Raw genomic sequence first — 13,896 nt, 5'->3', positions numbered from 1 at the left:
GTTTGCTTCTTGTCCCCTGGGTGGTGGCGTTTGAGCAGCAGAAACAGAGCATAGAAGTGTGTTGCTGTGGGGGGGCGTGAGAGCCAGTCTTAGTTGTTCCAGAACCTTCCAAAAACCTCAGTGAGGTCCACATCTGCATTTTAAACAAATGCTTGCCAACGACACCTGCAGCCTGGGGCCTGCTGGGGTCTTCCTGCTGGGGCCCTGTTACTGAAACTGAAAATTGCCTTCCTTGAACTTGAACTTGGAAACCAAGTCCCGGGGGCCCCACCCTGGCGGTGTGCCCCCTCCTGGGGCTGGATGAGGACGGACAAGCGCACAACGCCGGGCTCCCGCTGCAAACGCAGCCCCCCTGCTCCTGCTCCTGCTCCTCTTCCTCTTCCTCTCCCAGCCCGCCCCATGCACCTGCAGGGGCGGCCGCGCCGCTCACGACGGTGGCGCGGAGGCACTCATGTGGCTGTACGAGTACCTGGACAGCGACGCCCGGGTGGTTCGGCCTTCCTCCTCCTCCCCCGCCTCTGCCCTCGGCCCCGGGGGCCCTGGGTTGGGGCAGCAGGGGAAGGTGGCCATGAAGCCGAGGCGGAAGCGCCTGTTCATGAAGCAGTAGATGATGGGGTTGACGCAGGAGGAGGTGTAGGAGAGCAGGAGGATGAAGGAGATGGGCGTCCCCGACAGGCGGCGCTCGGCCGAGACCGTGTCGTAGGCCCGCCAGGCGTTGGCGCTGTAGATGGGCATCCAGCACAGGAAGAAGAGGGCCACGATGACCATGAGCATGCGGATCACCCGCTTCTTGGCCATCAGCGTGGCCGCCGAGCTGCTGCTCCGGATGCGGCCCACGCCGCCGCCGCCGCCGCCGCCGCCGCCGCCGCCGCCGCCGGACAGCTGCTGCAGCTCCAGCTGCCTCGTGGGCTTGGACCGCTGCAGATAACACCCGTCGTTGTCCTCGAACCGGCCGCTGCCTGTGCTGGCTTTCCTTTCTGGGTGTTGGGGGCGGGTGGAGGGAGGAAGCAAGCGCCATTACTTAGTGTTCGGGTTGGGACACGGCAGGCGGGAGGCCTGGAGGCCCTGCCTCCCTCCATCCAGGAGGCCAACCAAACCGGAACCCGAGGGTTGAGCTGGCAACCTGGGACCTAAGAGGTAGGGTTCAGTACAGGAGCCAGGACACCCCAACCCCTTATCCTCTGGGTGTGCGCACCAAGACCCCCAGAGGATGCCGGGGAAGCCACACTGTGCAGGAGGAGACTTCAAAAAGTTCATGGGAAATCCATGCATTTCAAAGTAAACTCATCTTTGAAAAGATTTTACTTTCTGTAATGGAGAGGCAGAGAGAGGAGCAGAGCCAGGCGAACAGACACAGAGCTGTCATTTGCTTGCTCACTCCTTAAAGGCTGGCCATGGCCGGAGGCTGGCCAGGAGCCAGGAGGAACTCCATGCAGGTTTCCTTAGTGGGTGGCAGGGACCCAGTGACTTGAGCCATCATTGCTGCCTCCGGGGTGCACACTGGCTGGCAGCTGGAGTCGGGAGCAGAGTGGGGACTTGAACCCAGACATTCTGCTGTGGGAGTTGGGTGTTCCAGGCAGCATCTTAACCACTAGCCTCCAAGAACTCAGCTTTTGATTCCATTTTTTTGAGGGCCCTCAGATTTGTCTAGAAAGGGTGAGTGTCCTTTACCCAGAATGTTGGAGACCAGAAGTGTTTAAATTTTAGAATATCTTATGTGCCCTTTGCCAGCTGAATGTCCCTAATCTGAGAACTTGAAATCCAAAATGCTCCCAATCTAAACACAGCACTCACAAAGCTTCTGATTTCAGAGTCAGGAATCTCAGATTAGGGGTGCTCAACATATACAAGCATGCCTATGATAATAGAGCTTAATATGAAGTAGGCAAGTAAAGACTTAACAACAGTAACTATGAATGGAATCGAATTATAAGAATATATGATAAAAAATATTTTAAAACATGAGTCACTTAGTGCTGGAATTTTCCATTTAATATCTTCAGGCCATGTGTGGTCTCAGATCAATGAAACGAGGGAGAGTAAGGCTGCAGCTAAGGGGGCATGGCTGTAGTGGCTATACTAACTCTCTCCCTCCAATGAAAAGCTATTCAAAAGTAATAAAATCATGCACTAAATATAATATAACATCTAACATCTTCCATATGCAGATTACAAGGAAGAAGACATGATTAAAGAATGAATATTCTCATCTTTCCCCCTCCTTCCCTCAGCTCCCCAGGGGCAGGTCTTGCTGGCTCAATAGCTTCTAGATTGCTTTTATCGTAAGGAATCTGGATAATGAGAAAAAAAATCAAAGCAGAGCAAAGAAGCTGGCGAGCCTGAGCTATCTACACAGGAAAGGCCGAGAAGGGGAGGGGCGAGAAGGGGAGAGTTCTGTCCACACAGGTGTGGGGTGAATGTTCGTGGCGGGGAGGGCGCGATGCGTGGGGAAGGAGTGAGCTGTGTGGCTGTGGCAGTGTGAGCAGGAAATGAGCAAGAGGGCGGGGAAGGAGGTGACAGCACGCTGGGCTCTGGGCCGTCAGGGATGTCTCTCCCCAGGCCTCTGGCGAGACGCACACAGGCTGCAGGTACGATGGGCTGTGGTGGCTGAGGGCGGTCCACCTGAACAGAACATTCGGAGGTCAGGGACCCCTGGGCCCTCTGCTTCTACCCGGCTTTCGTGTGTTTTGTCTCGTTGGACTCTACCCAGCCCCTCTGGAGAGGAATCAGCTCCCCATTTAGATGCGGAAATAAGACTGTGCCCAAGACTGCTCTTACAGCACAGTCTCGCGATAATTTCAAAACCTCCAGTGTACACTATAGACGCCCTGCGTACATTTACTTAAGCGATGGGAAAGAAGCTTCTGAATCCTGTTGGCATCCCCGCGTAGCTGAGAGAGTTACCTTTCGCAGATTTCTTCTGGCTAGCATCAAATTTTATTCCTTGGTAGAGTTCCAGAGAGATCATTCCATACGCCACCATCATCACAATTCCGGGAATGAGAAAGAGGATGAGCAACAGGAACGTGTGCCTGATTAAATCAAAAGAAAGCAAATGACCAGTGACGGTGGCCCTTCAGATCCTGACGGAAGGAAGCCACAGGGCTCCTCTTCGTGCTCAGTGGGACGGGACAAACACATTCATTACTAGTGTTTAAGATCTTTGGAAGTTCCACATCTGCAGTTTCGATCATTAGAAGTTGTTTATGTCTGATCTTTTTTTTAGAGGAAGTCTCTTAGGAAGCACTGGTTATAACAAAATCTTACAAGAGTGATGAGAGTATGTGAATTATATCTCGAAGCTGTTACCAATGATAGCAATAATGAGAACTTACACTCATTGAGGGCTGGTTATCCATGCTACACACTAAGCTAAGCGTTTTACGCCTATCACTACATCTATCTCGTATAATAACCTTGGGGTAGACACTATTAGGCTAGTACCCATTTTAGAGATGAAGAAACTGAGACTTGAAGAGATGAAATAACTTGTCCAAAGCCACAAGAGGTGTGGCAAGGAAGGAACTTGAACCCAAGCAATATGATTCTAGAATCTATGCTCTTCAACGACCATTCCACCCTCCCGTTGGCTTTACAAGACAAATAAACCAATGTCTAGGGAGGAATGGTGGAAAGTGGGTCCTTTAGTCTGTACACTATATGGCATTCTGGCTCCTTCTGGCCCACGAGCAGCTCAAACATTCCCATGGGTGTCCGCTCTGCATGACCTGTGCAACCGGCTCCATGGTAGACTGGTGCTAGTGCCTGGCCTGGTGGAGAGCTATGCCTTCTCTAAACACGTCTGATTCCTGAGGCATCACAGCCCCGCCGTCATGAGTCTGACCCCTGCATCACTTTTGCAGTCTGGTGTGTGTAAGGCTACACGATGAGGCCATAAAACTGTCAGAGACTCACGGTGGCTGCGCCATGCTTCATTCCCATTGGACGTGTTTTGATAAGATTCCTTTTCAAGTCTTGGAAATGTCTCCCTCTCATTTGCAACCTGATGCTTCCTGCGTGTGGGTGCTGCTTGGTTGAAATAAAAAGAGCAAGGCAAATCAAGTTGTTTCGAGTCAGTTCCCTGCTTCTGAAACATCCCCAGAATCGGTAAGCGGAAGCCTTGCACGTGTGTAGCCTCTTGACAAAGTCATTGCTACACACGCACTCTCGCTGGAACCTCACAGACTGCCAATGAGGCAGACTGAAGCAACATTTGTGTGTTATCTCCTCGTCAGGGCAAAGCACCTGAAGCTCAGAGGGGTTAAGTGAACTCTCCCAAGGCTGCCCAGCGAGGAAGCCAGGGAATCTTTCCTTTTTTTTTTTTTTTTTTTTGACAGGCAGAGTGGACAGTGAGAGAGAGACAGAGAGAAAGGTCTTCCTTTTGCCGTTGGTTCACCCTCCAATGGCCACCGCGGTAGGCGCGCTGCGGCCGGCGCACCGCGCTGATCTGAAGGCAGGAGCCAGGTGCTTCTCCTGGTCTCCCATGGGGTGCAGGGCCCAAGGACTTTAGCCATCCTCCACTGCACTCCCTGGCCACAGCAGAGAGCTGGACTGGAAGAGGGGCAACCAGGACAGGATCCGGCGCCCCGACCAGGACTAGAACCCGGTGTGCCGGCGCCGCAAGGCGGAGGATTAGCCTAGTGAGCCACGGCGCCGGCCTGAATCTTTCCTTTTTATTTCTGGCCAAGCTCTTGGGGCAAGTTCCGCAGCTGCGGCTCTGAGAAAAATTGTGTGGGACATGGGCCTCACTGTCTTCTGTTCTTCAGTCCTTTAGACAACTACAGCTCTCCAGCCTAAACCCCATTGGATCACTCAGGGGCAGCCTGCACTGTGGCTACGCATTGCGAGTTTGGGCAACTTCATCTTCCTCATTTGTACAACGGGCATGTAATAGTTGCATTAACATATGTATGTATATACATACACAAATATATTTTATATGTGTATATATAAAATCAATTGCATTAATATATGTATATATATTTTACATATGTATATATAAAATCAATTGCATATATATATATATATATATACATACATACACAGAGAGAGAGAGATACAGCATTTAAAATAGAAGCCCTCAGGCCAAATGTTTGCTATCATTATACCAGAACAAGGTTCCAATAACCTTTCTCAAAAAGCCCCCGGGGGGCTGATCCCCCTAGCTACTCTGGGCAAGGCATTGCAGTTTTTCATAACATTGCAGGATGAAATCAATGGTACTTAAAAAGGAAGAAAACACCACACAGCCTTACCAGGCCTGCTGCATGACATCACTTGGCAGTAGAAAGCGGCACATATTTGCGGTCTGGTTGTTAGTTTTGGTGAAAGGCACCAAGTTGCTGTAAATGGGGTACGGAGTCATGATGGCGAACGAGAGGCACCAGGTAGCGGCAATCACCTTCAGGGCGTGGGATTTTGTCTGCCAGACCCGGGACTGCAAGGGTTTGCAAATCGCCCCGTATCTCTCCAGCGATATGGCTACCAGATTGAAGGTGGAGACACTCACGGAGGTGCCTGGAAAAGGAACAGAGAGGCTGCTGCTGTCGGCTCCGAGCTCCTAAGTTTATTTGCACATTAGCTTTAGCCTATCTGACCTACACAGGCTTGATAGCAGAGGGGATCGCTGAGAACTTGAGAACGAGCAAGTGTGTGTTTTTCAAAGGTGATTTATTCCCAGCTTTGTTCCAAAAAGGAATTCAGGCAGTTAAAGAAGTACTTGCAAACACATCTCCTTGCCAGTTCTGAGATAAGTTTATTGAGCTTTGATTACAGCCTAACTCCTGCTTCAGCTGAAAGTGCTCATTAATTAATAGCCAAGGGGCTGGAATGCGTGCCTACCCCAGAGCAGAGGGTTTGGAGAGAGCTGCAGAGGAGCCCGTGATCTGCGAGACAGAATCAGCTTTGTAGACCCACGTTTCTCAAGGACTCCATCGAGGGTCTGAGCTGGCAGCACTGAGGCTCTTTCTAAGAAATTTTAGCCTACACTTTTAATAACCGTGAACTATTCTAAATTTCAAAATGTACTTTATTGGAAAAAAAAAATAAAACCACCACACTTAAAATGATGGCAGAGAAAGCCCTGCACCAGGGTTAAAGCTTTCTCTGGGTGAAGCTCGGATTTTCCCTCGCATCCATTCTGCTCTTCCGTGTTTTGTGGAAGGAGCACACATCACCATTACAGAAGGAAAGACGTGAAACACACCTCATTTAACACAAGCACTTGGGCATCATCAACCAATTCCCCTGGCATTGGTGCTGTACATGTATGCCTGTCTTATCCCCTTAACTTTTCCTTTGAATCCTACAGCTGTGGATTCTGTCAGTTCTGATTATCTCTTACCACGATTTCTTAAACCTCAGAATTAATGTAGATTTGGGAGGAGGTTTCAGTTGAGGTCCTTAGAGCCTCACTATGCTTATGGATAGAAATTGGTTCTCTGGGGGCCAGCACTGTAGCGTGGCTGGGAAAGCTGCTGCCTGAGACACCAGCATCCCCTATGGGTGCTGGTTCGAGTCCCGGCTGCTCCACTTCCGATCCAGCTCCCTGCTGATGGCCTGGGGAAGGCAGCGGAAGATGGCCCAAGTGCTTGGGCCCCCGCCACCCATGTGGGAGACCCAGATGAAGCTCCTAGCTTCTGGCTTCAGCCTGGCCCAGCCCTGGCCATTGTGGCATCTGGAGAGTGAACCAGCAGATGAAAACTTCCCTCTCTGTCTCTCCCTTTCCATCTGGAGCTGTGATTTTCAAAACACAAATAAATAGATAAATTTTTTTTGTTAAAAAATCGATTATCTGAAACCATGCACAGAAACATCCTTTTTCTTGGGATTTCTTTTCTAGCTTCCCTAGATTTCCTGTGGTCCGTGACTCTGAACCCAGAACTGGCACCTCTGGGTCCAGGAAGGGATCTGCTTGGTCTTACTGGGCTTTACCCCAAAGAGCTGACCTGTTGAGACTTTAGCCCCAAACTCCAGAGTCCGTTCTGTGTAAAGAGCCCTCCATAAACTCAATCTCAGGCAAGCATTCTTTTTAATTGTTACTTTTGCTACAAATTAGGAGTTTAATGAATTTTAATTGTTTGTGACAATTCTGGAGCGCCTACAGAACTGATGGAAGAATCTAGAATTGGAACTCCAATCATTGGGGTATTACAAAATACTCTCAGGATTATCTTGATTTTCTTTTTGGATACTAAAAAAAATGTATCGAGGTGAAATTCACCTAAGATAAAATTAACCATTTTAAAGTGATCGGTTCTGTGGCATTCATCAAGCACTCGTTTCCAGTCTTATTCCCTGTACCCTGGGTGAGGTCCTCGGATGACGTAACCGGGAGACACCTGTGGCTGGGTCGCGACAGCGTACAGCACTGTGGAATGCTGGTCATTATTCAGCTCCCTTATTTCACACTGTTCGATGTCATTGGTAAGTCTCCCTCCCCCCTCTTTTCTTTTACACTTTCTGAGGGCTTGGATGCAGGCTGCCACGTCCTTGGTCATTTGCCCATGGCACGGGGGTCAGTAATTCATCAGCGTTTTGTCAGCGCTGGATCCATTTGGAAAAATACAGGCATTTAGAGCTTTCTGGTCAATGAAGACTGCCCCGGCCCAGCTCAGCGCCACATATTTTATATGGCGTGGGTCAGAACAAGAAGCAACTCGCCCTCGTTTCCCGCCTCTCCTTCTTTCCCAAGTAGGTCTCAGAATGGGCCAGCGCCAGAGCCATCTGGCACTCAGAGTTTGTGCAGCCTCAGAAGCACCAAGGCAGCCAGCGAAGTGAGGCGGCAAAGCCACCGCTGTGGTGGTGCCTGCTGGCCTGGGTTCGAATCCCAGCTCTGCTGCGTACTGCCTGTGTGTCCTCAGGCACCGAATGAACCTCTCTGTGCCTCTGTTCCCTCTCTGGGTGAGATCGGGAAGAATGAGTGTGTTTATTCCATAGGGTGCTTGGGAGATAAAGTAAAGCCATGGAAAGAAAAGCACTTGGGGCAACGCTCGGTGCATGGCAAGTGCTCGAAAACGTTAGCTCTGTGCGACTCAGATTATCCTCATTTTGACCGACCAAGGCAGAGAGCTGCAGACTTCGCCAGGCAGGGTGCACTTAGTGGGCCCACAGCCGCCCAGGGGGCAAATTCAACTCCTCTTTTCTCTCTGTCCGAGGCGGCCTCAGTCCATGGGGCAACAGGCTGGGAAGTGGATCTGAAGAAGAGAACCTGGGTCTGTAGTGAAACTGCTTTTTAAAGCGGTGCCTGTCCCCTGAGGACAGATGGGCCAAAGCTCTGTCCACCAGCCCTGGAAGGCAGGGCTGCCGTGGGGTTGAGATGAGGACACAGTCAAAGCTTCGAGCCACCTTCAATCGCTCCCTCTCCAACAGCAGCGGGCGAGTCAACCTCCACCTGGTTTTCCCAGCGACTCCCTTCTCTCTCGGAGACTGGCCTGGGACACCTAGGGCTGTGGCCTGACTCCTGGGGCGGGAGGGGACTGAGCTGGGCACGCACACATGGCCGCACGCAGCCAGCTGCCAGAATGGTGGCCCTGGGCAGGGCTCCTCAGCCTGTGGTGTGAGAGGGCTGGGGAGCCCAAGGGCGGGCTCGGGGCACAGCACCCGCGGCAACTCACCCATCAGGTAGGTGGTGGTCTTGCACAAGGCGCTGCCGAAGATGAAATCCTTGAGCAGGTTGGGGATGAGGTTGAAGGGCATGCAGAAGAGGCACAGCATGAGGTCGCTGACAGCCAGGGAGAGCAGGAAGATGTTGGTGACGGTCCTCATCCTCTTGTTGCGAATGAGCACTGCGATGACCAGCGTGTTCCCCAGCACGCTGAGCAGGAAAATCAGCGAATACAGCAGGATCTGCACCGCCGGCTGCCACTCTGCAGAGAGCCCGGGGAGGGGGACGAGGCGGAGGACGGAGGTTATGGCCACGGATTCTTAAAACCCTGGCGCACATGGCCGGCGCCGCGGCTCACTAGGCTAATCCTCCGCCTTGCACACCGGGTTCTAGTCCCGGTCGGGGCACCGATCCTGTCCCGGTTGCCCCTCTTCCAGGCCAGCTCTCTGCTGTGGCCAGGGAGTGCAGTGGAGGATGGCCCAAGTGCTTGGGCCCTGCACCCCATGGGAGACCAGGAGAAGCACCTGGCTCCTGCCATCGGATCAGTGCGGTGCGCCGGCCGCAGCGCACCTACCGCAGCGGCCATTGGAGGGTGAACCAATGGCAAAAAGGAAGACCTTTCTCTCTGTCTCTCTCTCACTGTCAAAAAAAAAAAAAAAAAAAAAAAAAAACCAAAAAAACCCTGGCGCACAAAGCGAATGCCTAGTTCCCGCCGGCTTTTGCTTTTCTAATCTCTTCCCCATTCCGGGGTGCACATCGGTGATCCCAACTATTCCTGCACTGACAGCATTGGGTAGAAGCAAACGGAGGGAAGCACCCTTTTCAAGGGCTGATTTGTGAAAGGATCACCCGGGAAGCACCTTTTAAGAACACAGCTTCTCAAGGGGATGCTGGTTGCCTTCTTGGCTCCCTGGGATGCATTATTTCACCTTAATCCCTTCTTCACCCTGGTGTCGCCCAAGAAAAGGCTACCACCCCACTGTGACAGCACCTTCTCCGTGAGGCTCCGAAGTTCAAGCCCAGACACTTGTAGCCCTTTCTTGCTGCCCTGGCTCACCCTTTCCCTGCTTTTGTCACCCCCAAGCGCTGCCCACAGACCCCCCCCCCCCCGCTCCCCCATGGGGAACAATAAGAGCGCTTGTGTCTATTCTGCCTTTTGATCTTTTAACCAAACTTCTGAGCACATGACTCCGTCCAGCCTGTCTCACAATGGCTTTGTTATATTTGCTTTATCAGCCTCTGCCGATTTCTCCCTCCACTCGACAGTTTTCCAAATTCAAGCAGCAGCCCCTGGCACCTACCTTTGGAAGGCGGGGGCTGATCCAGGCAGAAGAGCGTCTCATTGTCGAGCCCGAGTTCGCAGGGAGGAGGGATGCCGCTTGCATTCCCCAGAAGGCTGGCTACCGCGTCCATCCTCGCCTGCTGCTTCCCACCAAGTGCTGCCGGCTAGGGATCTGCTCCCTCAGCTCATTCTTCTAATGACCCAGGAGTCTCCCGCACGCAACCTGCTGCGGAGGGCCGGGAGGGGGGCGTTTGCAGGTGTGGGCTTCTGCAGCCATTCCTAAGGGGACTGGAGTTCCCCAGCCTCAGTCCAGCTGGGCAGGCATTTGCACTGCTTGGGGGGTGGGGCAAGGAAGGCAGCTGGTGCACACCAAACCTGCTCCACCTTCCAGGCCTACCCCTCCCATTCCTGGGCCAGTCTCAGGGCCCTGAGCACAGATAGCCCTGGCTGCAGGTTAACCCTTCCTAGAGTGTGGCTGCTACAACACACACCCAGATACGCATATACACCCACACACGCGAGCGCATTACCCCGTCACCTCACTTCTCTGTATTGGAACCTGTCACCATCCCAGACACAGGCAGAAAGAAGACCAAACTGGCTGTGTGAGACAGGTCCAATTAGCACGGTAACAGATCCGATAATGCAGTCCAGCAGGACTAAAGGACACGGAGGGACTGCCTTCCTACCTCCTTATATAAAAGCAATTAGAGCCCTTTTAGCTCTGGAACCATGCCCAGCGAAATGTGTGCATGGAACTGCTGGCTGGTTGTTAAGCTGTTAGAAAACACAGTGTTATTTCTTGTGGTCTCTGCCCTGGTTAGCCAGCGGACGCTTTTCAGTACGTTCCTGGATGCTCCCGACAACAAAAGTCCGCAGAGTTCCCACGCATCCATTCATGCACTCACTGAGCACATATCCACTGGAGACACTCAGTGGCCAGGTAGCTTTTCAACCTGTCAACAAATAAGGAGTAAGGTCATTGCAGATGTGTTAAGCATTAAGAAAGAGGTTAAGGGGCTTGCGCTGTGGCGCAGCAGGTTGACGCCCTGGTCTGAAGCACCAGCATTCCATATGGGCGCCAGTTCGAGACCTGGCTGCTCCACTTTTGATCCAGCTCTCTGCTATGGCCTGGGAAAGCAGTAGAAGATGGCCCAAGTCCTTGGGCCCCTTCACCCACATGGGAGACCTGGAAGAAGCTCCTGGCTCCTGGCTTCAGATCAGCTCAGCTCCAGCCATTGCAGCCAATTGGGTAGTGAACCATCGAATGGAAGACCTCTCTCTTTATGCTTCTCCTCTGTGTAACTCTGACTTTCAAATAAAGAAATAAATCTTTAAAAAAAAGAAAGAGGTTAAGCAGGCAGATGGGATGGGAGGGAATGGATGGGTGGGGGCTAACTTAGATGAGACAGGCGAGGCCTCCCCGGGGAGGGGACCATGATCTGAGAGCTGGGTGACACGGAGGAGGACGCTGTGTGACAATCTGGGGAGAGCTCCTTTTAGGCAGATGTATTTCCAGCAGCGGTCACAGCAAGTGCCAGGGCCCTGAGCTGGGAATGAGCTTGGCCTGCGTGAGGACCAGGCAGAAGCAGGAGTGAGTGAGGGGCAAATGATAGGAGGTGAGGTTGGAGATGGGGACCACCTTGGGCGGTGGGGGAACCTGGGCTTTCCATGAAGCTCCGTAGTGGCTGAAAGCCCCTCGCCCACCCAGCACCCAGAGGGGCTCCTTGGTTCCGATGCTGGTGAAGGCAGATGACGGCCAGCACCTGCATTTCCAACACACCGCGGGGCAGAGCTGAGGCTTGCTGTATTTCCTGGGCACCCCGGGTCCCTTTGTGCACTGGTAACTCTTCGGTGGGTTCAGCCGCAGGCTTGGTCCTTGCCAGATCCCCATGTGATGCGAAGAGGCACTTTTCACTGCTGAGGCTTTTGATGTAAAGCTGGGTGGACCGAGCGGCACCTCATTTCTTTGAAGCCACAAACACCTCCTATTTGGGGCACTTTTAAAAGTGGAAGGGCCGTTGGAAAAACTACAGGCAGTTATTAGGAGGGCACGCTTTGGCATCAGTCAGACCTGGGTTCTAATCCTGGCCTCACTTTACCTGCTGGGCAAGGCTGGGTGGGCTCCCTAAGCTCTCTAAGCCTGGTGGTCTTCATCCATCACAGAGGGATCAAAAGGACTCCTTAGATATTTGTTGCAAAGATGGGCTGGTTGATTCGAGGAGTGTCTGTCACACTGGAGGAAGTGTCCAGTACATCGTAGATGGCAGTATGAATAGCTTTCTGCTGAGAGTGGCTGCTTTCCCTGTACAAGTGCGGAAACAACCCATCTGAAACCAAGCCTGCTCCTCAGTAAACAGCCCATGGCAATGCCTCCCAGAGAGCTGCATGTCCCCTGGAGAAACTCACAGCCCCCATCTTCTACCACTTCCTGTGGCATGGAGATTCCCTCCATGATTGTGGCGTTGGGTGGCCCTCTTGGAGCCAGGGCTCCTGTCACTATTCCTCCTCCCTGCCCCATGTCCTCTTGGCTGAATCCTCCCCCACGTACATGCTGACCCCCCCAGAGCTGAGCTAGGTCAGTGGTGGCCGGATTTGGGGAAGGCTAAGCACACATATGGGCTGTGAGTCCAGCTATGTTTCACCTCACTGCTCTTCCTGAACTGCTTCTCCTGGGCAGGACTCGCAGCAGCCGCCTCGACAGCTGGGCGTGGAGAGTGAGGGCTGGGGTGGGTGTTGCTGTTACAGCCCCAAGAACCAGAAGAGCAAAGGAGCTGAAATGGAACCAATTTGGGGTGGTCTCCCTCTAAATATTCTGTTCTGGTTTTTGCTCTCTGGTTGGCCCAATGAAGGCCAGGGAGGAAAGAGAAGCTGGGGAGGATTTTATAAACTCACAAGAAGTGAGTTTTGAGTGCTGTATTCCAAAAGCCTTGGTACTCGTCTGGATTCCCTGGGGTAGGGGTTTTGAAGATGGGGTATTTTGAGCCTCCCCTCCAGAAAATCTGATCCTTCAGCCCCAGGCCTGGGGATCTGCATTTTTATCTAGCATTCTTGGCACCTGGCTCCAGTGACCTCATGACCTCCCTGGGAGCCACTAAAAGCACAGGGTGGGCATCAGGGAGCAGGAATCAACCTGAGCTTGGTCCTCACCACCGGCTTCCCCTCTGTGAGACTCGGCTTGCTCGTCGGTAAAACAGGAACTAAACAACTCCCTGGAAACAGAACGACACGTGGGAAGAACTTGGAACCGTGCCCGGAGCACAGTGCTGCCTACCAGTGGGTATTATCAATGGGTAGGATTCACCTAGGGCTGTTCTCTTTATCCACATTATCATGCCAGATCTCCCAGTCCCTAACACAGTACCTGGGATAGAGGCCACGCTTGGTAAATGGGAGTGAAGAAAGTGAACAATTAGGGAGCCAGTATCTCATAGCTTCTTATGCGTTGATGACCCTGTTTCCTTGGTTCTTTACTTGGCCTAGTCTGGACTTTTCAGTCTGAGGTTTACCCAGGAGTGAGTTAGGTTTCCCTAAGGGAGAATTCCGGTGGGAGATGTTGGCGCTTCCGAGGGAAAAGCTGATGCATGCCCAGGAGTTTGCGCTAGTGCACCCCTCAACATAGAGGGATCGGGTGCTGCCGGCCCAGGGACTGTAGGAGGTGCTGGGGACCTCGTGAGCCACGTGGATGGATTTCCTGTCCCCATGAGTTTCACAGCACACTCCAGAGACACGCGGTAAGTAGAGGGGGCAAAACGGAAGTGGCCTCTCCCGTTGGAGCCCTCACAGCTGATTGGGCACAGCTCCAGGCGAATTGGCAGAAAGGGACTAACGCGAGCTGGGTTGGTTTCTGTGCCTCCCCTCTCTCCGAGGAGTGCAGATGCGAGCCCTGGTGCCTCCTGTGGTCCACAAGGCCCCGTGGGAGCGGGGCACTTTCTGCTCTGCCCAATACTGCCCTGGAAAGAGAGAGCCTGATGGAGGCTGTCCGGATGTGTTCCCGGATGAGGCAATT

General features: G+C 52.7%; 1 protein-coding gene across 1 annotated transcript; it reads right to left on the bottom strand.

The window, feature by feature from the left end:
• Positions 1-426: 426 nt before the first annotated feature.
• On the bottom strand, positions 427-10,018 carry CCKAR (cholecystokinin A receptor). Its single transcript, XM_062213639.1, has 5 exons — positions 9,907-10,018; positions 8,616-8,867; positions 5,256-5,517; positions 2,905-3,032; positions 427-977 (listed from the first exon to the last, which is right to left on the bottom strand). The coding sequence occupies exons 1-5, from the start codon at positions 10,016-10,018 to the stop codon at positions 427-429; spliced, it is 1,305 nt and encodes a 434-aa protein (XP_062069623.1).
• Positions 10,019-13,896: the final 3,878 nt, after the last annotated feature.

Source organism: Lepus europaeus, chromosome 16 (genome assembly GCF_033115175.1).
Source record: "Lepus europaeus isolate LE1 chromosome 16, mLepTim1.pri, whole genome shotgun sequence".
Taxonomy (NCBI): domain Eukaryota; kingdom Metazoa; phylum Chordata; class Mammalia; order Lagomorpha; family Leporidae; genus Lepus; species Lepus europaeus.
Note: the sequence above shows the minus strand (reverse complement) of the source record. Positions and strands in the feature narration are given on the sequence as shown.